The 25,641-nt window shown below is 43.4% G+C and overlaps 3 protein-coding genes across 6 annotated transcripts in view; all 3 read left to right on the top strand.

Moving 5' to 3' along the window:
- Positions 1-435: 435 nt before the first annotated feature.
- On the top strand, positions 436-11,134 carry ccdc120a (coiled-coil domain containing 120a). Of its 2 annotated transcripts, none has more exons than XM_068598628.1 (10): positions 436-817; positions 4,063-4,193; positions 4,330-4,457; positions 4,685-4,798; positions 5,347-5,482; positions 5,661-5,714; positions 5,954-6,044; positions 7,804-8,504; positions 8,922-9,192; positions 9,272-11,134. In XM_068598628.1, exons 2-10 carry the CDS (start codon positions 4,160-4,162, stop codon positions 9,333-9,335), a joined length of 1,593 nt encoding a protein of 530 aa, XP_068454729.1. In that variant the 5' UTR covers positions 436-817; positions 4,063-4,159; the 3' UTR covers positions 9,336-11,134. The 2 variants fall into 2 exon arrangements, with proteins under 2 accessions (XP_068454729.1, XP_068454728.1); XM_068598627.1 differs by having other exon boundaries at positions 4,327-4,457.
- A 1,416-nt stretch (positions 11,135-12,550) lies between these two features.
- abcd1 (ATP-binding cassette, sub-family D (ALD), member 1) lies at positions 12,551-21,860 on the top strand. Of its 3 annotated transcripts, none has more exons than XR_011079693.1 (18): positions 12,551-12,763; positions 14,433-14,695; positions 14,793-14,896; positions 15,253-15,410; positions 16,349-16,536; positions 16,623-16,797; positions 16,874-17,064; positions 17,244-17,424; positions 17,510-17,652; positions 18,083-18,245; positions 18,478-18,572; positions 19,449-19,594; positions 20,281-20,426; positions 20,513-20,597; positions 20,727-20,852; positions 21,117-21,204; positions 21,369-21,544; positions 21,661-21,860. XR_011079693.1 is itself a non-coding variant. In XM_068598623.1 (17 exons), exons 2-17 carry the CDS (start codon positions 14,567-14,569, stop codon positions 21,492-21,494), a joined length of 2,244 nt encoding a protein of 747 aa, XP_068454724.1. In that variant the 5' UTR covers positions 12,551-12,763; positions 14,433-14,566; the 3' UTR covers positions 21,495-21,860. The 3 variants fall into 3 exon arrangements, 1 of the variants encoding a protein (XP_068454724.1); XR_011079692.1 differs by having other exon boundaries at positions 21,369-21,570; XM_068598623.1 differs by having other exon boundaries at positions 21,369-21,860.
- Positions 21,861-23,184: 1,324 nt separating this feature from the next.
- plxnb3 (plexin B3) overlaps positions 23,185-25,641 on the top strand; it is a 41,697-nt gene continuing 39,240 nt past the window's right edge. Inside the window, exon 1 of the mRNA XM_068598614.1 lies at positions 23,185-23,313. The gene's annotated coding sequence lies outside the window, so the exon portion shown is untranslated. The remainder of the gene's footprint in view (positions 23,314-25,641) is intronic.

The following is a 25,641-nucleotide window of genomic DNA, read 5'->3' as shown; positions in this document are numbered from 1 at the left end:
TTCACTTTTATTAATGCAGATGAAGCCCCGCCCCCACAATGCTATCTGTGATCATAAAAGTAGTAGTAATAATAATGATATAGTTAAAATAATAATAATACATGAATAGTAGTAATAATAGTACAAACAGCAATGTTGACTTTAAATAATATGAAATGAAATGCTATAAATATTAAATAATATTATTTAAACTTAATTGGAACTTTAAAGATGAAATATAAAAACACAACATATTTATTATCGACTAACATTAAATAATTGTCTTTATTTTTTTAGTTTTTAATTTTTGTTTGTGTCGAAATACTAAAATATTTCAACATTATTAATAGCGAAACGTCATCAATTATCTCATAATCAATAAACCTCACAGACTAAAAGTTGTTATCTATCTGTTCAACAGAAATTTGTCTCACGTACGAGTCTGTGTGCGCGCATGTACGTGCGCGCGCCCGCAGCGTCGTGAGCGCGCTTCGCGGTGCTGATGGAGCGCAGCTTCATTCAGTCTGCTGCTGTATCGATGAAGAGGAGGAAGAAGAGGAGGAGAGGGAGGATGAAGAGCAGGGATACTCCATCCGATCAGGTCATCGATCCGCGATGATCGATCGTCGGCGCGGCCGTGCTGATCGGCTAGTGTGATCCCCGGAGCGGCTACTCGAGGACTATAATCAATTAATCGATCGATCACACAGGTGTGAACCCATCAGCTGACAGGAGGACGGGTTCTGGCCTCTGGGCTGGTTTCTGGGTCATGTGACCGGCCAGCCGCAGGATCGATCCCCGCCGCAGGTGAAGAAGAGTCGGCGCGCAGGTGATCCAGGTAGGACACGCGCGCCAGTATCCATTTGAAAGTTGGTCCTTTTTAAGGTCGCGCCGCTCGTGGCAGCGAGTCAAAGCGTGCACATCAGAGATTAGTCGTGCACCGGACCTATCGCGAGCTTCTCTTTCATTCGGCTCGCAGTTCACAAAGAGCAGAGTCAATAATCATAATAATAATTATAATAATGTCTCGTTCCACTGGTCCGCCGCGCTGCCGTTTTGCTGCTGAACGCGCTGCAGAAGCGGCTTCTTTTTGGCTGCAATTTGGTTTGCACACGATGAAAAAACATTTACTGTCTGTTATTCAGCGTGTTGTTATTATGGGCTGTCCCCACCCAGCACCACGTGCCAGCGTGCGTGTGAGTGCGTGCGTTTGTTCAGATTTATGAAGGGCTCCTCCTCACCTGTTTACCAGACTAATAAAACAGGAAGTTGGGACTGTTGTTCTGACGTCACGTGGTTTATCAGTGACGATATGATGAATCGATTATAGGACATTTGAAAAAAGATTGGCAAGTCCAGCTGGCTTCAAAGAATAAACAGGAAGTCACAGAAACTGTGACTTCCGGTTAGATCTGTAGGCTACTTGTAACGTACAGATATGTGTTTGTAAATATGTATTCATATATATATATATATATATATATATATATATATATATATATATATATATATATATATATATATATATATGTGTGTGTGTGTGTGTGTGTGTGTGTGTGTGTGTGTGTGTGTAAATTCATATTCATGTGTGAATATATATTTGTATCTGCATTGTGTTCATCTTTTTTCTTTTTATGTCTGTGAAACACTTTGTTGCTAGTTTTATATAAACAACCTTTATTATGACTATTATTATTATATTATAAGATGTGTTTTTAGATTAAATCTGAGACTAATAGTCAACAATTGAGCGATACATTTTCTACTAAACGTGGTGTTTGTTGTTAAATCTAAGAGCCAATCAGCTCTCAGATGTGGAGACAGCCAGGCGTTTTCCATCATGCACTGAGCCGTGCAGTTTGGCCTTACTTCTGTGAGGTCATCGTTGACCACGTGTTCATTACATCAGAGCAAGTCGGACACAAAGCTACCCAGAATGCATTCCTTTTTCTTTATTTCTCATGCAGACTACCAAAGGACAGTTGTATACTTACTACATGAACATAAAGTAATGATATAGTTGTTTTCTAAAAACACAGGATATCTTCATCTTCATCATTACCATCATCCTTTGCGTCTGGCTCATTCGCGGTCGTTTTCTCTTTTTCTCGTTAGAACTTTATATTATATATCAACTTTATATTATATGTCACCATATATTTTATATCAACCTTACATATATATTCACTTTGTATTAACTCTATATTAGCACATGAATGGCACTTATAGCACTTTGAAGGAATTTTATTTCCTTGATTCCTGTTGTCCTGAATTCACTTATTGTAAGTCACTTTGGTTTAAAGTGTCAGTGCAATGAAATGTAATATAATATTATCTATAACCATATATTATACATCAACTTTATATATACATTAACCTTATATTATATATCAACCTGATATTTTACATAAACTTTATATTATACAAGAACTTCATGTTATATACTAACTTTATATTATATTCAACCATATATTATATGTTCACTTTATATTACAAATAACCATACATTATTTATAAACCTTATATTATACATTCACTTTATATTCTTTACAACCATACATTTTATATAATATAACCATATATTATGTCAACCTTATATTATACATTTACTTTATATTCTACATAACCCTATATTCTATATTAACCTCATATTATATAAAACCATGTATTATATATACACTTTGTAAGACATATTAACTTAATATTATATAAAGCAATACATCCACTTTATATTATATATTAACTTCATATTGTGTGTAAACATATATTATAAATCAACTTTAAATAATATACATCAACATATATCAACTTTATGTCACATATAGACTATATTGTTACCTTTATCTTATAGTAATATTGGTTTGAGTTTGTATTTCACCTTCTATCCAATTCAAAATGCTTCCAAACACTACATTACCCATGAGCCTCACCTACTGTTGCTATGGAGACGCCTCCATTCAAGGGACTGATGTCACAGTTACATCATCAGAATTGAACTCAGCTGCAGCCTGACAACAGTCTGAAGCTCTCTGATTGGATGGTTATACAGCAAAGCATTCTGGGACTTGTAGGTTGAATCCTGGAGAAGTTCTGTTTATTTGTTCTGTCTGTGACACCGCCCCCTCACCTGCTGTATGTGTGATGTCACTGTGATGTCACCAAGACCAGAGTCTACTGTAACACATGCACACACACACACACACACACGCACGCACGCACGCACGCACACACACACACACACGCACGCACGCACGCACGCACGCACACACACACACACACACACACACACACACACACACACACACACACACACACACACATAGACATAGACACTGAAGCCCTGTGGGTTGAAAGGTTATTGGCTCCCTGGCTGGAGCTTCGGCCAATCAGATGTGAGTATTTAGAGTTGGGATTTTCTACATTGTTGCCATGCGGAGAATCTGCTTCCTGACCTACATTTATCTAACACACACACACACACACACACATGCACAGAGGCACAGACACACCCACACACACTCACACGTATGCCTGTGTGTGTGTTTCTATCTATATGAGGACGTTGTCACACAGACAATAGGAGGATGAAGCTGCTTCACATTTAGGTGAAGAGTTAAAATATTAAAGCATCAGATCATAAATTATGATTTTAATACTCCGTCTGTCTTTCAATACATTCTGTTAAAGTTATTGTTATTCTAATTACAGAAAAGCCGCTGTTAACATGTCTGTAAGGAGAAAGTAGACAATATATATATATACTGTATAGTACATATATATATATATATATATATATATATATATATATATATATATATATATATATATATATATATATGTATGTGCATGATAACTGTACTGAAGACAGTTTGTGTGGAAGATATATTATATATAATATCATAAATAGTGTCTATAAATATACACATATACCTCTGCTTTAAGTTGGTCAATGTAGTAGATCAGACGGAACAGGAAGTGACTCTTTCTGTGACTTCCTGTGTATTCTTAAAGTCAGCTAAACTCTCCCTGACTTTAATTTTCTGGCTCCGCCCCCTGATGATGCCACTGCTGTTCTGCTTTCAGGAGAGAACTGTGTTTGGAGTGGTGAGGAGGCGAGGTCACATGGTGAGAAGGCGGGGTCACACAGTGAGGAGGCGGGGTCACATGGGAAACACCAGCCATGGAGGTCAAAGGTCAACTCATCTCAGCATCTGGTAAGAACGCACAGCAGCAACGTAGTAGTGACGTTTGTTAACGAGGAAAAGTGTTACAGTGTGTGTATCTGTGTGTGTGTGTGTGTGTGTGTGTGTGTGTGTGTGTGTGTGTGTGTGTGTGTGTGTGTGTTAGCAGACCCTTTCACCTGTCCAGAAAGGAAGCACAAGGAGCGAATGGCAGAGCTGCAGGAGAGGAGGCGGGGCCTGCAGGCGCTGCTGAGCACACGATTGGCTGAGCTGAGACGCATCTGTTTGCAGGAGGCGGTGAGTGATGTCATGAACTGACCACTCCCTCCAACAGGGATAATCCAATTAGAGCTCATCACAGGTGCATTGGTACAAGAGGCCAATTCAGTAGTTAAACACTTTTGTATTAAACTGTAACACTGAACAAACCGTCCCGGGTCAGGGTCTGACGTGGTCCTGGACCGCCCCAGGTCAGGGTCTCGTTGTGGGTACGATGTCTGACCAGATGTGCTCTCATTGGTCAGGAGCTGACGGGGGCGGTGCCCAGAGACTTCCCCCTGGAGGCCGGGGAGAAACCCCCTTGTGTCCGACGGAGAGGTGGGACGTCTCGCCAAAGAAACAGGAAGTCTCGATCAGAGGTGACAAGTGACTTCCTCATACAATAATATAATAATATCCCAATAATAATGTCATGAAATATGACGACAGATTTTCAAAGCTTCATTTGTAATCTCACCTCTAAAGGAGTAAAATCTGATGTGAAGAGATATTTTATAGGTTAGCATGCTAACCAAGTAGTGGCTGGTTACCATGCTAATCTTATAGCATGCTATCCAGCTAGCGTCTGTCCTGTGATACCACTCGTCAATGGACCTGTACAGCACTTTTCTAGTCTTCGGACCACTCAGAGCGCTTTAACACTTCATGACATCATTCACCCATTCACACACTGATGGGAGGAGCCACCATGCAAGGTGCCACATCAGTATGACATCATCGACATGGGCTAGCGGAGCCGGGGATCTAACCGCCAATTCTCTGATTGAAAGACGATCCTGCTCACCACTGAGCCACAGTCGCCCTACTTGTAATCTGTGGGGGGCGATAGAGAGTTCATGTATCACTGAATCAGCAGAAACATAATGTAGATTATCATATCTGTGTGTGTGTGTGTGTGTGTCTTCAGGATGAAGACTCTCAGCGTTCAAAGCCGAAGAAAACTTTATTTAGTGGAGCTCTGAGGAAACACAGCGACCCTGAACACAACACACACATTCACACACACCACGGCAAGAGGACCGTACACAGAGGCTGCCACACAGGTAATATACGCACACACACACACACACACACACACACATACACACGTAGGCACATGAGAAGCCTGTTTCAGAAAGATAAATAAACATGTTTCTTCCTTCCTTCATTCTGTGTGTGTGTGTGTGTGTGTGTGTGTGTGTGTGTGTGTGTGTGTGTGTGTGTGTGTGTCTGTGTGTCCAGACACCGTCAGGTCAGAGAGCAGCTCCACTTCAGACTCCACAGGAGTAGATAACGGTAACTTTCATACATTTTGGCTTTCGGTGATTAAAAACATCTTATAGATATAACGTGTGGGATGTGACATCACGGTGACGTCACATTGTACAGATTTATGTTTACAGTTTTACAGTTTGTATGTTGCACTTGGTTATGATGATACAGAAGTTTAACGTTGACGTCTTCTAAACATAATTCTGCATCTGTCTGTCTATCTCTCTACTTCTCTGTATTCCCGTCTCCCTGTCTGTCCCCAGATGACGGGGGGTCCCGGCCCCTGCTGGTCTCTGCCGGTTCTCCAGTAGTTCTCTTCCAGAACAAAACCAAGAGGAGCTCTCTGCACATCAGGTACACACACTAAAGCTTTTCTTACTGCCCTCGAGGGGACAAAGTGATATTACAGCAGTGGTTAGGGATGTGATCGATGCAGAGGGTTGACGCTTCTGTGGGTTCACCTCTTAGTTTTACAGGTTGATTCATAACCATAGGGCCCACCATTGGGCCACCAGCGCCACCTAGAGAGCCGCCTCAGCTAGCCTCTAGACTGTAGCGAAAGTTAGAAGGATTTAAAACGAAGAAATGAAGACGAAAGTGCTGCCGAACCTCCTTCCCCCCAAACGTAAATGTTTGTTCAATTATAGTCCTTATTTCACTAAGTAGGGCTTTGTGAACGGAGGTAACAAGGCGCAGCCCTGAGCCCAGTATGGGGAGTGAGGGCTAATGCTAGCCTCGCTAACGTTAGCCTCGCTAACTAATGCAGCACTGATGGCTTCAAAGCTAAAGCTGTATCTAAAGACCACAACAACGTAGATACAACGTTCGTGGAAAAAGCCGGTGGGATTGTTCAAGAGAAAGGACAATGTACTACAGATGCAGAAAAGTTCTGTCGTGTCACTGACGGGCAGAATGTGCCAGCTGTCACAGCTATCACAGCTATGAAGAGCAACTTCTGGTTCAAAGACTAGTGAAGCATATCATTTACAGATTATAAGGCTATATTTTAATTTGCACTTTATTAAAATGTTATTTACAGTTTATTTAACTTGAAAATTATTATTTAGAATGTGCATTGTGTTCATACTTTTTAGGAAAGGGACTATTTTGACCATATCATAATTTGTATGCATATTTTTCAACTCTAAGCTGTACAAACTTGAATGCCTAGTGGATTCAAGCATATCAGGTGATGTGTATTTATGTAATGCCCTTCATCGTAGCCTAAGCAGATAAAAACCCTAAATCAGCTGTGCATTATTATAAGGCAGCTTCTTTTCATTAGGCAAAATGGGCCAAAAAAGAGATTTGAACTGACTGAAAATCCACCACAGTGAAGACCGCTAAAAACCTTCTGCACACTAATAGTTGCCCAATCATTGTGCACATACAGATATTCTCCTGAGAAAGTAAACACCTCACTTTTGCTGTGTTAAATATTCAGGTTTGAGGTTTATTAACATTTTGGATTAACTTAGAGCACTATAGTTGTTCAATAATACAATGAATCCTCCAAAAAACTACGTTCAAGTTATCTTTTGTATTACCACATATTATTTATTTTTCAAATTTCAATTTTTTTCTCGTGTTTTTTTAGAGTCCCCTTTTTTTGTAGAAAAATCAAATTATTAGTTGTTTTTTTTGTTCATATGCCTGACTTGCGCGTTTAAATTAGTTCTTGCATTAGCTTGATTTGTTCCATGACTTGTTGCCTGTGCAGGTTCACATCACATGACCAATAAATGCCTTTGTGATGATCACATTGTATTATGTCATTCATTTGACAAGGTTTATGCTTCTTAAAGTGTAGGTAGAATGTATTCAGATATTGAATACTAATCAAACCAAGAGTGAGATGAATTAGTTACTAAACCATCCATCCATCCATCTTCAGCTGCTTATTCGGGGTTGGGTCGCAGTGGCTTAATAAACTAATACAGTGGTAATATTTGAATGGGCCCCGGGCCACTTTGTACTTGAAAAGTTGGGCCCTGAGGTCAAAAAGGTTAAGAATTCTTGGTTTAACTGGTCAAATTGGGCCGTTTGTGAGTTTGACCCCACCAGACGGTCGTGTGACCAACCAACAAATCCTTCTGTCCCTTGTCTCTTTCAGGACCGACCAATCCGAAACTCTTCAGACCCTGAAGCCCCTCCCCCTCCATCCGCCGCCCCCACGCTCCCAGGACTCCTCCTCCTCGTCCGGTGGCCCATCTGATACAGGACCAGGGGGCTTGGTTAACGCAGCTCGTCATAGCAACAGCTCCGACGGCCTCCTGGATCGCATCGCCCCCCTAGAGGACGTGGGGGCGCCGCATCAGGGTGGATTGTGGGTAAGAGGAACGAATGCCGCCGCAGCGTTCAGGAGCTCGGAGGTGCCGCCGGAGGTGCCGACGAGGGCGAGGGCGAGTAACGGCCTCCCCGAGGGGCAAGGAAGAGGGGCCGGGTACGGCGAGGTCCTGCTGGACTACGTTTGGGGGAAGCAGCAGCAGCTGCAGCTGCAGCAGCCCAACAGCAGGCATCCAATCACATCGCCACAAAAGCCGCTCTTCAACGGCTCCTCCCCACAGCCCCTCGGAGCCCCGCCCACCTACCGCGACCAGCGGCGAGTCAAAGTGACCCGCACAAAATCCTGCGGGCCCTTCCTACCGGTGCAGCAGGGACAGGCCGAGACCCACGATCCTCCTCCTCCGGCGGCCATCCAGCCAGACCCGCACCCTCACTTGCTGCCACCCAGACCCCCTCACCTGCCCCCTGCCCAGGACGCTCAGCTGGAGGAGGCTACCAGGAGCCTGCACAAGGCCCTTGCTCTGGAAGGTAAACAGCAGCTGCCTCCTGGTTCAGAGACACACTTGAAGGAACAAGTCCGCCATTAACGCAGTTTTCCATTAAAGAGCGAGGAATAGTGAGCTGTACTCCAAGTCACCTGTTCTCTATGTGGCCTGTATTCCAGGTGACTTGTACTCCAGGTGTCTTGTAGTCCAGGTGACCTGTACTCCAGGTTTCTTGTAGTCCAGATGCCCTGTTCTCCAGGTGTCTTGTACTCCAGGTTTCCTGTACTCCAGTTGTCTTGTAGTCCAGGTGTCTTGTACTCCAGGTGTGTTGTAGTCCAGGTGTCCTGTTCTCCAGGTGACCTGTACTCCAGGTGCCTTGTACGCCAGGTGTCCTGTACTCCAGGTGTCTTGTACTTCAGGTGTTACCTGCTAATCTTTGAGGTGTGTGTGTGATCGACAGGTCTCCGGGACTGGTATCTGAGAAACACAATAGGTTCCACCCATCCAAAGCAGGCCAATGGAAAGGTCAACGCGGGTGTCAACGCCAAGGTCAACGGGGGGGTCAAAGGTCAGGTTGGAGGGGGAGGAGCTCTGCAAAGCAGACGGAGGACTCACGGTGTAATCCAGCAGGCGACCTATCGGACGGAGACGAGTCATCATCACGACCTGCAGCATCACAAGAAGACGCTGCCACATTCGGCCACGTTCCACGGACACCCGCTGCACGGCAGGTAGGAGCCGCTCACCTGCATAGGTACGCACCGGCTGTGAGAACACCTGTAGCTGACCAGCTGACTCTCTCTCTCTCAGGTCTGTGGACTCCTTCCCTCCTCAGGCGCAGGAAGACCAGCCGTCTCCCGGAACTCTGGTCTGACTCACCGACCAATCAGGACGCAGACGGACAGATCCGTTGACCAATCGGGATGCAGACGAACAGAATTAACGGACCAATCAGGTTGCAGATGGACACATCCACTGACCAATCGGGACGCAGACGGACAGAATCAACGGACCAATCAGGACGCAGACGAACAGAATCAGCGAACCAATTGGGACGCAGACGGACAGAATCAACGGACCAATGGAGACGCAGACAGACAGATCTACGGGCCACACGGATTCTTCAGGAGAATGAAGAGAACCTGCTTTCCTCTTACCTCACCTGAAAGAACGCCCGCTGTGACGTCACATGGAGGGTGACAATGTCACCGCCCTGTGACCTCAGGTTGGCATCCCAGGTGTTGCTGCTCAATCCCAAAGGGTTTCTGGGTAAAGAAAAAACTGCAGGTTTTTTTTCTACATTTTCTACGATAACGTCTTTTATCTGCTCAGACAATCAGGACAAAACCAGAGTTTTATATTACCTTTAGATGAGGATGATGATGAAGAGGACAGATAATCACCAGCTCAAACCAGTCAACCTTTTAATGACGTTTAAGTGATCAGATCAGGTGACCTGTTTGATCCCTCAGGTGAGTCCAGACAGAAACCAGCACGTGAGACTCTTCAGGTATTCTTAGTTTGGACTCAACGACTCTTCCTCCTTTCCTGCACCCTGCGAAGAACCAGTGACACCAGTGACAACAAGAACACCAGGAACACCAGGACCACCAGTGACACTAGGAACGCCAGGACCACCAGTAACACCAGTGACACCAGGACCACCAGTAACATCAATAACACCAGTGACACCAGGACCACCAGTAACACCAGTAACACCAGTAACATCAATAACACCAGTAACATCAGGACCACCAGTAACACCAGTAACATCAGTGACACCAGTAACAGTGTTGAAGCAGCATCATGGCTCTCAACTAAACGTTAACATTTAAATGAGAAAATTAAAATTGTAACAATAACACCATTTATTTATTTATCTTTACATTTTTAGCATTATTATTGTTAATATTATTATTGTTAATATTATTATGTTTTACAGGTTTTCAATTATTATACATTAATGTAATTATTAATAGTATTATTAATATTATTTATAAGTAAAAGAAACACTTTAATACAATACACTAATTATTGGAGTCAAACACTAAATGAAAAAAAATAATTAATTAAGTGAAATTACACTTTAAAATGAATCCGTTCCGATCCGATCAATACTGATCAGTAGGAGGTCTCACAGGAGGTCCTCGATGTGGTCTAGACCACCTCTAGATGCGGTCTGATGGGGTCCAGATCCAGTGTGAGAGCAATAAGAGGACCAGGGGGTCCATGAAGGGGTTCTGAACCTTTTCAGGATGAAAACCATTTGCGGCGACAATCAGACGATGATGTCAGAGTGTCGATCGATCGGTTTATTGATCGACTGCACTGAGCCTGTTTTGTTTTGAGCTTTATTGAAACTCTTTTATACAGATGTCCTTGAACTCCACATGAATGAAATGCAACTTTTTAAAATCGTCTGACGGACTTTGATGATCCACCAACGTGTTGATTATTGAATTTATTGACTATTAATCAGTTACGTGTCTCAGTGTTGTGATGTGTCGTTTGTTCTGAGTTCAGTTCTTTAAAATCACAAAAACTCGTCTGAAGCTGCAGTCACGTTTAAACACTTAAAGAAGATCGTTTATATATATACATTTATATATACATTTATATATATATGTGTATATATACACATACCTGTGTGTGTGTGTGTGTGTGTGTGTGTGTGTGTGTATATATATATATATGGCCAAGAAGGCACATATATATATGTGTGTGTGTATATATATATATATATATATATATATATATATATATATATATATATATATATATATATATATATATATATATATATATATATATATGTGTGTGTATATATATATATATATGTGTATGTATATATATGTATATATATATATATATATATATATATATATATGTGTGTGTGTGTATGTATATATATATATATATATATATATGTATGTGTGTATATATATATATATATATATATATATATATATATATATATATATATATATATATATATATATATATATATATATGTATATATATATACACACACACACACACACACACACAGGTAGACGTAGAAGACGTTTGATTGGTTGCACTAACTGTCATGTGATCGAGCTACAGAGGATCAGAAAAGTCCCAGCATGCACCTCTTTGTACTCACGCCAAAGCAGAATAAAATACTCAGTGATGTGTTCGAGAACACAGAACCCTGAATACTGGAGTACTAGTAAGTAATACTATGCAGTAACACTAGTAAAACTCTATACAGACTTCTGAGTATTTAAAAAGTACCTGTATGAACCTGAGTTACAGTAGTACTCTGTTGTACTTGTAGTATCTCCCAGGACCTGGTGGTCTGGGGTCCTTCAGGTCCAAGACCACCTGATGTCTCCGCCGCGGTGCGTTCAGGGTCACTCTGTACAGTCGTTTTTCTCACTCCATTTTAAAACAGTAAGCTTTCTGAAAAAATACTTTTCTATCTTTTTTTCACTCGTTCTGCTGTTTGATGTGAAATTGTAAATAAATGATTGACATTCAGATTATTTTTTTTACTGTATTATTACTGTTTTATCTCTACAAGCGTGAGTTCAAACAGGTGTGCTCTCGTACTTCTGTGGAAGGAGCCTGAACACCACACGGTCAGTTTTGATAAAACTTACTTTTATATTATTTATAAACCAATCATAATACATAGTTATATTTAATGAGTACAATATACATCATATAATATATCAGATTCATTCTTTAATGTACACGATTGAGTACAAGTACTACACACACACACAGTCCTAATACAATACCATGATATAAATAAGAATACTATGATATGTATACATTAATATCAGTGATATAAATGATGTTTGTGTACATATGTGGCTGTGTGTACGAGACCTGTGGAGGAGGGGAACAGGACGCAGATCTGCAGATCTGTGATCAGGTGATCAGGTCTGAGAGCAGATCTGGGATCAGATGATGAGGTCTGAGAGCAAATCTGGGATACTGGTAATGAGGTCTGAGAGCAGATCTGGGATCAAGTGATCAGATCTGACAGCAGATCTGGGATCAGATGATCAGGTCTGAGAGCAGATCTGGGATCAGGTTACACTTTGAACGTAACCAACTTCCTGCTCCGTTAGGTGCTTTTAAAACTCAAGTTAAACTTTTTAGTTCGGTTTGATTTCTGGACCGAGTTTTACGGGACCGATATTTACGGGACAGGGATTTACAGGACCGTGTTTTACAGGTTGAGGTTTTACGGTACCGGAATTTCCTTCGATGTGTTTTAACCAGGAGCACTGAGAAGAGGAACACATTACGGTAGGTTAGCTAACGGGAGTTAACGTAACGGTGTTTATCAGAGAGGTCAAAGGCCAACTGCTGCGGAACCAAAGTTCATCTTGTAGGACGAAGAGGACACACACACACACACACACACACACACACATATATATATATATATATATATATATATATATATATATATATATATATATATATATATATATATATATATATATATATCCTATCCACTATCCCAGTGGGTCTCTGACAGGTGATCTATTAGATCAGAAGTACTGTTGCAACCAAATGTAGTTTGCATCTGTCCAGACTGCAAAAAAAGCAGTAAAGGTGCAGTGTGGTGGATTATAATATCTATATTGTCTGTTGACATAGACAATATAGATAGTATGGATATTATAAACAGGTATTTACATTCTAGGTATTTACATTGTATGTATATAAAAGGGGGTGGGGGGGGGGTCTGGTGTTTGTGTGGTGATGGGGGGGGGGGGCTGTCACCGTGGTGCAGAGTTAAGGGTGTTGACAGAGCTGAGTGGAAGAAACTGTTACTGGGCCTGCTGGTCCTGGAACGGAGGTTTCTATAGCGCCTCCCAGAGGGGAGAGGGGCAAACAGTCCGTGGTTGGGGTGAGTGGGGTTTCTGACAATGCTTTGCGCTCTCTGCTGGTAACGCTTGAGGTGGATGGTTTTAATGACAGGGAGTGGAGTACCGGTGATGCGTTGTGCGGTTCTCGCCACCCTCTGCAGAGCTTTCCGGTCTGAGGCAGAGCAGTTGTCGTACCAAACTGTGATGCAGTTTGTAAGGATGCTCTCGATGGTGGAGCGGTAGAAGTTTACCAGTATTGGACGAGACATGTGGATCTTCTTCAGTCTCCTCAGGAAGAAGAGACGCTGGTGTGCCTTCTTGACCAGGGTTAAGTTGTTGAGGGTCCAAGAGAGGTCCTCTGAGATGTGAACACCCAGGAACCTGAAGCTGGAGACACGCTCAACCTCCATTCCGTTGATATGGATGGGGGAGTGTGTGCAGCGCTTTGCCTTCCTGAAGTCCACGATGACTTCTTTGGTCCTCTTGATGTTGAGAGTCAAGTTGTTGTTGGCGCACCACGCATCCAGGTACCGGACCTCCTTCCTGTAGGCCGACTTGGCGTTGTTGTTGATGAGGCCCACCACCGTTGTGTCGTCTGCAAACTTGATGATGGCGTTGGAACCATGTACAGGCGTGCAGTCGGAGGTGAACAGGGAGTAGAGTTGAGGACTCAGCACACAGCCCTGTGGAACGCCAGTGTTCAGGGTGAGGGTCGAGGAGGTGTGATGGCCTCACCCAACATACTGGGGCCTGTTGGTTAGGGAATCCAGTATCCAGCTGCAGAGGGAGGTGTTGATGCTAAGCTCACCTAATTTGGCGTTTAGTTTTGAGGGGATGATGGGATTAAATGCTGTACTGAAATCGATCGACAGCATTCTTATGTAGGTGTTGTTGTCCAGGTGGAAAAGGGCGGAGTGGAGCGCTGTGGAGATGGCGTCCTCTGTACTCCTGTTCTGGCGGTATGCAAATTGGAAGAGGGTGCATTGTGGGTGGTAGGCAGGTTTAGAGATGAGCCAGGACCAAGCTCTCGAAGCACTTCATGATAATGGGGGTAATACAGGTGATATTACAGGTGATGTCTTACAGGTGATCTTTTACAGGTGGAGCGTCACGCCCTGAGGTCAACATGTTGTTTCCATGACAACAAGGTCCATAGTGGACCCCTCTTGGACCAGGATCAGTGCGGGCCCCTGAGCGGCTACTTTCTTCTGATAGGTCACACCTGCCTGTCGGGATGCAGCTGACCTATCAGGAGCTGCAGGCTCAGTGGAGGCGGAGCCCCAGACTCAGGAAGTTGACGGCCGCTCTGTTTGTCGCCTACGGCGTCAAGAAGCTGTCTCCCTATGTTTGGAGGAGGATACAGGTGAGAGAGAGAGAGAGAGAGAGACACACACACACACACACACACACACACACACACACACTCTGAAGATAACAGGATGTGCTTGTCTGGTTTTCAGAGGAGTACAGCTGGTAAACAGCTGGGTGGGGCTCATCTACCTGGGGGCGTGGTCAACACCTCTAGCTGTGTGGACGTTGGAGAAAAGAAGAAGGGAGACAGCAGGTGTGTGTGTGTGTGTGTGTGTGTGTGTGTGTGTGTGTGTGAGAGAGAGAGAGAGAGTCTGTCTCTGTGTGTGTGACATTTTTTCTGGAAATTTGTGTTATTTTTATTCCAAACTCTAGTTGGATAGTGAAACGATGAAAGAGTTGAACCAGAGATAATAAACCAGAGACAAACCAGTAATGAACTAGAGATAAAACAGTAATGAATAATAGATACAACAGTAATATACCAGTAATGAACTAGAGATAAATCTATAATGAACTAGAGATAAAACAGTAAAAAACTAGAGATAAAACAGTCATGAACCAGCAATAAATTAGAGATAAACAGAAAAGGCTGTGGTCTTGTGCCCTCAGGTCTCCGTCAGTGAACAGGGACTTCCTCCTCAGACTGTCCCGTCTGCTGAAGCTCTTGTTCCCCCGGTTCCTGAGTCCAGAGGTCGGCCTGCTGGTTCTGCACTCCATCACCCTGATGTCCAGAACCTTCCTGTCCATCTACGTGGCTACACTGGACGGTCAGCTACACACATATATATATGTATATGTCTATATATACATAGAGAGAGAGAGAGAGAGAGAGAGAGAGAGAGAGAGAGACTACAGTCACATACATATATACATACAATACACATATATACATACAGCAGTGACGGGCCGCGTCCCCCCCTCCGCCTTCCCACAAGCGCGTTAGTTAGCTCGCGAGCTAACAGCAAGCTACACCGAACTTTCCAGTTTCCACCGTGCTTGTCTCACACGCAGGGTGAGATGCCTCCAGTAGGTTAACACAGAGTCCACAGGAAATAGCTCCAGACAAATTCTCTTTTCCTATACTGAAATTAAAGCGTTCTTCTTTTTTAAGTTAAATAAGCATAGCCAACGTGACAATGTGCCTACAGCGCCATCTAAAGTACAGGAGTGTGTGTGCACTGTGCAGGGAATACACGGCGCCTGGATATACACAGGTGACAGTGACGGCGAGGCCACTTGCCTTCACTGTTTAACCGGCGGAGAGAGAGAAGAGAGAAAGAGGGGGCGAGACAGAGGTGAGGTCTGATTGGATAAAGAGCGTTAAAGCAGTGTTCCAGGCCAGAGACAATTCGCTGGCCTGAACAACCAGCAGACGACAAGCCATGAGGAACAGACAGGAGACAAGAGCTGATAGGGAAAAAAATATTATAATACATGTAGTGTACTTGTGAAAAACAATTACATTATAAAATATATACATATATATAATTTTTAATTATTTAAAAAATATATATATATATTTTAATTATAAAAGCTAAAACTAGCTATCACTTTGTGTTTATGTTTAGGCCAGCACAGAAGGCCTCGCTGGCCCTAACAGTCTACATATATACATACAGTACACATACATGCATACTGTACATGTATATACACATAAACATACAGTACACGTATATGTGTGTAATCAAAGTATTGCTGGTCGTAGGTGTGATCGTGAGGTGCATCGTGCAGAAGGACCCTCAGGCCTTCGTGCTGCAGCTCTCCAAGTGGCTCCTGGTTGCCGTTCCTGCGACCTTCATCAACAGCGCCATCCGGTTCCTGGAAGGTCAGCTGAGCATCAGGTTCAGGAGCCGATTGGTCGACCACGCCTACCAGCTGTACTTCACCAACCAGGTAGCACACACGCACTGTGCGACATTGTATTGGACCACCCTCATTTTGTGTTCCTGAACGCCTCGCGCTGTGCCGTGTCTCTGCAGACATTCTACCGCGTCAGCAACATGGACGGCCGGCTGTCCAATCCGGACCAGTCGCTCACCGAGGACATCGCCGTGTTCTCCGCCTCGGTCGCTCACCTGTACTCCAACCTGACCAAACCCATCCTGGACGTGGTAGTGACCTGCTACACCCTGCTGCGCACCGCTCACTCCAAAGGTATACCTGGTCTACTTTGTGCACCTGGTACACCTTCTGATGAAGAGTGTGAAGAATGTCCTCTTCCTCGTTGCAGGAGCAAACACCACGTGGCCCGCCGTCATTGCCGGCCTGGTGGTGGCGCTCACCGCCAAAGTCCTTCGCTCCTGCTCGCCTCGATTCGGCAAGCTGGTGGCCGAGGAGGCCAAGAGGAAAGGAGACCTGAGGTACATGCACTCTCGCATCATCGCCAACTCAGAGGAGATCGCCTTCTACGGTGGACACAAGGTGAGCACCCTCTAGTGGACAAACTTTAGGTAACGGTTTACCATCACCGTGCGGGTCTGATTCGCAGGTGGAGATGGCCCCGTCCTCATAGTAATATTGAGCGTGATTGCGTTTGGTTTGTAGGTGGAGAGGGCACCGCCCTAATAGTAATAATGAATGTGGGTGCGCTTGATTCGCAGGTGGAGTTGGCCCAGCTGCAGAGGAGCTACACGTCCCTGTCCTCTCAGATCCACCACATCCTGCTGAAGCGCCTGTGGTATGTCATGCTGGAGCAGTTCCTCATGAAGTACGTATGGAGCGCCTCCGGCCTGGTGATGGTCGCGGTGCCCATCATCACCGCCACGGGCTACTCAAGATACGGTGAATATAGACCTGCGCGACCTTTGACCTCAGCAATACCCTTCCAGCCCCATTTAACCCTTCTCGCGGTGACCTGTGACCTCAGACTCTGAGGACGTGAAGCAGGCGGCCCTGCTGATGGAGGAGGAGGCGCTTGTGAGTGAGAGGACGCAGGCGTTTACTACGGCCAGAAACCTCCTGAACTCAGCAGCCGACGCCGTGGAGAGGATTATGGTCTCATATAAGGAGGTGCACATCTTTAACTGCTCCTCCTCCTCCTCTTTAACTCCTACCACTCCTCTGTAACTCCTCCTCTTCCTATTTAACGCCTCCCACTCCTCTTTAACTCCTCTTCCTTTTCTTCCTTTTCCTTCACTTCTACCTCCCCAAACACTCCACACTCATTTTAGTTCCCAAAAACCCCACACTCATTTAAGTTCCCAAATGCCCCATGCTCATTTAATTCCCAAATGCCCCATGCTCATTTAATTCCCAAATGCCCCATGCTCATTTTAGTTCCCAAATGCCCCATGCTCATTTTAGTTCCCACAACGCCCGGCGCTCGTTTTAGTTCCGAAACGCTCCACGCTCATTTTAGCTCACAAACGCCCCAATGCACATTTTAGCTCATAAACTTGGATTAGTAAAGCCTGGATTAGTAAAGCCTGGTGTCCTGCAGGTCACAGAGCTGGCAGGGTACACCTCTCGGGTCTCTGAGATGTTGGACGTGTTTGAGGACGTGACTGAAGGAGTCTACCGGCGCTCTGGCACAGAGGAGGAGGAGCCATCAGGACCTGAGATCCAGCACGGAACCCGACTCACTGGCTGCCTGCAGATCAGAGGTAGAACCACACAGTGGAACCAGTTCAGTGGGAGAACCACACAGTGGGACCAGTTTAGAGGTAGAACCACACAGTGGGACCAGTTCAGAGGTAGAACCACACAGTGGGACCAGTTCAGAAGTGGAACCACACAGTGGGACCAGTTCAGAGGTAGAACCACACAGTGGGACCAGTTCAGAGGTAGAACCACACAGTGTGGAAACCTAACTTGTATATTTAAATATATATTCAGGTCAGGTGATCAATATGGAGAAGGGGATTCGCTGTGAGAACCTGCCAATCATCACACCGAATGGAGACGTGGTGGTTTCTAGCCTCAACATCCAGGTAACACACACACACACACACACTCACAGCACTTGATGCAGTGTGTGTGACCACATGGTGGCAGTGTTGTCATGTGATACTTGATGTTATAGAAGCAGAATGTACATATAATGCAGTACTTTACTTCAGTACACATTTGAGGTACTTGTTCACTACGCTCATCAGAGGCAATTTTACTGTGTATTAGTACTTTTACTGTAAAGGAGTATTGTCACTGTGTGGTAATAGTACTTTTACTGCAGTAATAGTACTTACTTAGTACTCTAATATTAAAACACTTTAGTAATAATATTTTTATTGATCATCTGTCCCGGTGATGTCACCGTGCTACTGAGCATGCTCAGTGCGCTCCCTGTTTCATCCTCATTCTTTCCACCAGTTTAATATTTCTGACTGAGGTCAAAAGTCAACGCTCATTAGCATTAAGTGTGTGTGCGTGTGTGTGAGAGAGTGTGAGAGTGTGTGAGAGCACGGACACACAATGGAGGGATTATAGATCGGCATTTAGTGGGTCAGACTGAAGGAAACACGAAGAAGAAGAAGAACATTGATGGAAACAGAATCTCCTCTCTGTCGTCTGATTCGTGACCTTTAACCCCTCTGCTCTGACAGACGCTCTGTGATTGGTCCCTTTGCTCAAATTTCAGGTTCTGCAGTTGCATCATTTTACAATTGTTTCTCTCACACACACACTTAGTTAGTGCTGAACGTTCTGGTTTATGTTGATCTATGTGCGTTATGTGGAACCAAAGTTCACGAGTTCCGCCTGGAAAACGTGAGCGCTACGAGCTGATTAATTTGACCTTAAATTTAAACCTGTAACGTCTGTTCTTCCCGCTGAGGATTAAAGATGGCGGTTGTGTCTCTGTGACTCAGGTGGAGGAGAGGATGAATGTGTTGATCACAGGTCCAAACGGATGTGGGAAGAGTTCTCTGTTCAGGATCCTCAGTGGACTTTGGCCTGTTTATGGAGGAGTCCTGTCCCGTCCAGATCCACAGTACATGTTCTACATCCCACAAAGGTAACACCCCAAGACCTAACTATAGACCTGAACCAGCCCTAACTATAGACCTGAAGAAGCCCTAACTATAGACCTGAAGAAGTCCTAACTATAGACCTGAAGAAGCCCTAACTATAGACCTGAAAAAGCCCTAACTATAGACCTGAAGAAGCCCTAACTATAGACCTGAACCAGCCTTAACTATAGACCTGAAGAAGTCCTAACTATAGACCTGAAGAAGCCCTAACTATAGACCTGAAGAAGCCCTAACTATAGACCTGAAGAAGCCCTAACTATAGACCTGAACCAGCCTTAACTATAGACCTGAACCAGCCCTAACTATAGACCTGAACCAGCCTTAACTATAGACCTGAACCAGCCCTAACTATGGACCTGAACCAGCCCTAACTATAGACCTGAACCAGCCCTAACTATAGACCTGAACCAGCCTTAACGATAGACCTGAGCCAGCCCTTACTAAAGACCTAGACCATCCCTAACTGTAGACCTGAACTGGCCCTAACTGTAGACCTAAACCAGCCCTAACTGTAGACCTGAACCAGTACTAACGATAGACCTAAACCAGCCCTAACAATAGACCTGAACCAGCCCTAACTATAAGCTCTACGGTGGGATAATATGGTACTATAAGCTCTCTAGTACTGTACTAAAACTGTAGTAATGAAGTAGTACTGTGTTCCGTACAGACCCTACATGGCAGAGGGGACCCTCAGAGATCAGGTGATCTACCCGGACTCGGTAGAGGAGATGGTCCAGAGAGGAGTCACAGATTCAGGTCTGGAAGAGATCCTCGGCACGGTCCACCTGCTCTACATCCTGGACCGAGAAGGAGGTCAGCGTGTGTTGAGGGAATAGTACTCATGCTATTAGTATTGTTAGCGTGTCATACTACTTGAATACTGTGATGTTTTTGTTCAGGTTGGGAGTCGGTCAGTGACTGGAGAGACGTTCTGTCTGGAGGAGAGAAACAGAGGATGGGGATGGCTCGCATGTTCTACCACCGGTACTTTATTTTATACAGCACAGTAGTAATTATGTCTATATATTATATACAGGACCTGGTCTAACCCCCCTTCTCTCTCTCTCTCTCTCTCTCACTCTCTCTCACTCTCCTTCACTTTCTCTCTCTCAGCCCGAGATACGCTCTGCTGGACGAGTGCACGAGCGCCGTCAGCATCGACGTGGAGGGAAGCATCTTCCAGGCTGCAAAGGATGCTGGGATATCCCTGTTGTCAATCACACACAGACCCTCATTGTGGTCAGTAAACACAGATACACACACACCTACACGTCTACAAACGCACACACACCTACACACACATAGACACACGCTCACCAACACACACCTACACACATACACACACACACACACACACAGATACACACACACATGTACACAGACACACACACACACACACACCGTGTTTGTGTTATCAGAATCATTTTTATTGGCATGTGTGTATGTGTTATAATGACCGTTAGAGGGTTATTGATTATTGATCGTGTCCCTCCCCCACAACAGGAAGTACCACTCTCACCTGCTTCAGTTTGATGGAGAAGGAGGATGGAAGTTTGAGCCTCTGGATGCGTCCACCCGTCTCTCTCTGCAGGTGTGTCTCTGGAAACCACTTCCTGTCATGTGACGTCATTCTTTCTAGGAAAAGCTTTATGATCAATAATAAAACACCCAACAAGCTGAAGTCCTGTCTCAATGCCAATCGGTGGCTTCCGTCAGTGTCATGTGACTCATTCAACTTTGTGTTTCCTGTTTCAGGATGAGAAACAGCGTCTGGAGAATCAGCTGTCAGGGATTCCCAAGATGCAACAGAGACTGACTGAGCTGTGTGTCCTGCTGGGGGAGAGACAGGAGGAGACAGGGGAGGAGAGAGAGACAGGGTGAGACAGGAGGAGAGAGAGACAGGGTGAGACAGCGGAGGAGAGAGACACAGGGTGAGACAGGAGGAGAGAGACACAGGGTGAGACAGGAGGAGAGAGAAAGGTGAATGTAGCATAATTAAAACCGATAAGTGATCAATGATCATCAGTGGATCAATAACTCTTTTCAGCGCTGTGATTGGCTGCTCACTGATCCATGCAGGTGACCGACTCTCAGCACTGTACCTGAACACATCCTGATGTCCGTTCCCATGGTTGCAGTGCAAACCGGAAGTGGGCGGAGTCGCGGACATGATTCTGTCACATGACCCAGGTTCACTTGTGCCAAATTAGATATTTTATTGTTTTTAAAATCTAAAAAAAATCTATATTTGATGATGATGAAAACCTTTATATGTCCACTGCTTTTCAAAATAAAGATATCATGAAGAAACAGAAAACAAATGATTTGGACTTCTGTATCATAAAGTGTTTTACAAATATTTATATTTATGATGAAGAGTGATCAATATTAACTTTAGATTGAAGTTAGTGGAAAGTAACGAGTACTATTCAGAGAAACTCATACTTCATTTGAGTTACTTGTACTGACAGATACTGGTGACTTTTCAGAATAAGAGCTCACAAACCAAATCTCATGATTTGTTAAAACCAAGAATATGTAGAAAAGCTCCATCAATAAAGTAGAAATGAGTACTTTGTGAAGTGTTAATGTACTTTATGACATATTAATGTACTTTATGAAGTACTTATGTACTTTAGTTACGAAATCAGTGATCTGAATACTCATTACAGAAACACAGAGTACTTTATGATGGTATAAATGTACTTTATGACAGTATTAATGTACTTTATTAAGTATTAATGTACTTTATGATGGTATTATTGTACTTTATGATGGTATTTATGTACTTTATTAAGTATTAATGTACTTTATGATGGTATAAATGTACTTTATGATAGTATTAATGTACTCTATAATAGTATTAATGTGCTTCATGAAGTAATGGATGATCAGAATACTCCATAACTAAAACATTAAGTATGTTATGATGGTATTAATGTACTTTATGTACTTTATTAAGGTACTTATTAAGGTACTTCATAAAGTATTAGTATACTTAAAGTATACATAAAGTATACTAAAGTATTAGTATACTTTATGAAGTAATTGGTAATCAGAATACTCTATTGCTAAAATACTGAGTACTTTATGATAGTATTAATGTACTCTATGATAGTATTCATGTACTTTATGATGGTATTAATGCACTTTATGATGTAATGGGTGATTTGAATACTCCACTAAAACACTAAGTACGTTATGATAGTATTAATATACTTTATGACAGTATTACGGTACTTTGTGAAGTATTAATATACTTTATGAAGTAATCTGTGATCTAAATTCTCCTTCACTAAATCACTGAGTACTTTATGATAGTATTAATGTACTTTATGATGGGACTAATGTACTTTGTGATAGTATTAGTATACTTGTTACTTCGTAATCCCGGTGCTGTTATTGAAAAAAATTCTCGTGATGTAATACTTTTACTTTTCTGTTGAATGTACTGTTTCCTTACAGTTCTCATGACACGTGATCCAGCAGGTTGTCGGTTCCATTCCCCGCTGAGAGGTGTTCGGAAAGCCTCCCGGCGCCGCGCGGAGCGGGCGGCGGGGCGGGGTCTCTGTTGGACCTGTTGTGCGGCTCTTGGTGCGGGTCCTTTAGGTCTGCGTCTCTGCTGGGCTCTGCGGGTTTCTGGAAGTCTCACCGGACCGGTTGGACTCTCGCGGACCGCAGAGCTTACCGGCGAGCTCAGGTGAGTCTGACCCGGATTTTCCTGACCCCCTTTTCTCGACTCCAACTGGTCCCGAGTTGCAGCTGCTGCAGGCGTGTCTGACAGCGACTCACCAGACTCCGTTAAGAAATGTGTCTGTTTAAATGTTATCGTGTTTGTTTCGTTTCCAGATTCGGAGAGAAAGGACTGAATACATTTTGTGGAACATGTTGACACATTTTTTCATTCGGCCTCAACAGCTTTTGAGTAAAGCTAAGTTTTCCCTGTCGGTTTCGCAGTCTGAACGCACACAGCCGTTAAAGAAGCCGTGGCGAAGGCAGGAGATCTGCGAATTTAAAAGTTAAGGTTTCTGTCATGGAGTCTGGTTGGTGGAGTGTGATCGAGCCGAATATAACAACATAGTTTTCAGATTCATTCGCTTTGCATCAAAGTGTTCTGTGTGTGTGTGTGTGTGTGTGTGTGTGTGTGTGTGTGTGTGTGTGTGTGTGTGTGTGTGTGTGTCTGTCTCTCTCTCTCTCTCTCTCTCTCTCTCTCTCTCTCTCTCTCTCTCTCTCTCTCTCTCTCTCTCTCTCTTTCTGTGTGTGTGTGCGTGTGTGTGCGTGTGTGTCGGTTGTTCCCAGCCTGTCCTGGCACGGCTCAGCCCGCAGCCCCATACTGAATAGCTGACATTCCAACACACACACACACACACACACACACACACACACACACACACACACACACACACACACACACACACACACACACACACACACAGAAGAAGGAGAAGAACCTGCTTAAGTTCAGGCTCATAAAGGGATTTTCAGTTTCTCAGTAAACGTATTGTTCGATGATACTACTACTACTACTACTGCTACTACTACTACTACTACTACTACTACTACTACTACTACTACTAATAATAATAATAATAATAATAATAATCTTTAAAGTCAAGCTTTTTCTTGTTGATTTATGGATCCATAAATGGTTTGATCCAGGTGACCTCTCTAAGGCCCGATCACAGTCAGTCCCAATATTGTGGGGATTACTATGTACTAATAAACACAATAAGAATACTAATGACCAATAACACTACTAATGAACAATACTAATTAACAATACTAATGGATAATAACTAAACTAATGAACAATAACAATACTAATGAACAAGAATAATGAACAATACTATTACTAATGAACAATACTAATGAACAATAACAATACTAATGAACAATAACAATACTAATGAACAATACTAATGACCAATAACAATATGAGTTAATAATAATAATGAAGAATGACATTACTAATAAAAACAATAAGAATACAAATAAAAACTAAAAGAATACTAATAAAAACAATAACAATACTAATAATAACAATACTAATGAACAAAATAAACACTACTGAGGGTTCTGGACTGAGAGTTGATTGGCTGGTTGAACTTGTGGTCAGATGTCATTGGTTGCTTTCTGAAGGAGATCATGTGACCTGTAGGAAGCAGCATCAGTGACATCATCATCATCATCATCTGTGTGATGAAGATTATTTAACTGAAATGTCCATTTGAGTAATCTGAAGGATTGAGTCCAGATTACTGTTTAATCAGCTCACACACACACACGCACACACACACACACACACACACACACACACACACACACACACACACACACACACACACAGTGTTAATGTGTGTAATCTGTAGGTTTAGTTCAGCAACTTCACACAGTCTGAAGGAAATCAGTAAAACCAGTAAGCAGATCCTGAAGCAGCTGCTGACAGACTGAGATCATCTCAGAGAAACATCAACTGTTTTGAAACAAACTTTGTTTGAGTGGAAGTTTCCTGTGTGTATGTGTGTGTGTGTGTGTGTGTGTGTGTGTGTGCATGTATGTGTGTGTGTGTGTGCGCGCGCGCGTGCATGCGTGTGTGTGTGTGTGTGTGTGTGTGTATGATTATCAGTTTCTGATACAATCTGCTCGACCATCTGTTTAACTCAACTTTACACACCCTGGTGTGTGTGTGTGTGTGTGTGTGTGTGTGTGTGTGTGTGTGTGTGTGTGTGTGTGTGTGTGTGTGTGTGTGTGTGTGTCTTGGGATTGTGTTGTCACATCTATTATGTATGTTCACATACCAGCACAGGTGCTGCTGTTTGTGTGTCAGTGTCTTGTCGGCCTGATTCTGTTCTTTAGTTCTGGTGCTGGTCTCGTAGTTTTGGTCTTTGTGGTACCCGGTTATGTTAGGTCCTTCAGTGTAGTATGAGGTATAGTATTGTTATACTATGAGGTATAGTATCGTTATACTATGAGGCATAGTATTGTTATACTATGAGGTATAGTATCATTATACTATGAGGTATAGTAT

The sequence above is a fragment of the Clinocottus analis genome, unplaced genomic scaffold (assembly GCF_023055335.1).
Source record: "Clinocottus analis isolate CAN_PGR_092001 unplaced genomic scaffold, fCliAna1.0.p SCAF_4, whole genome shotgun sequence".
NCBI classification, from domain to species: Eukaryota; Metazoa; Chordata; class Actinopteri; order Perciformes; family Cottidae; genus Clinocottus; species Clinocottus analis.
This window is presented reverse-complemented; position numbering and strand designations above follow the sequence as displayed.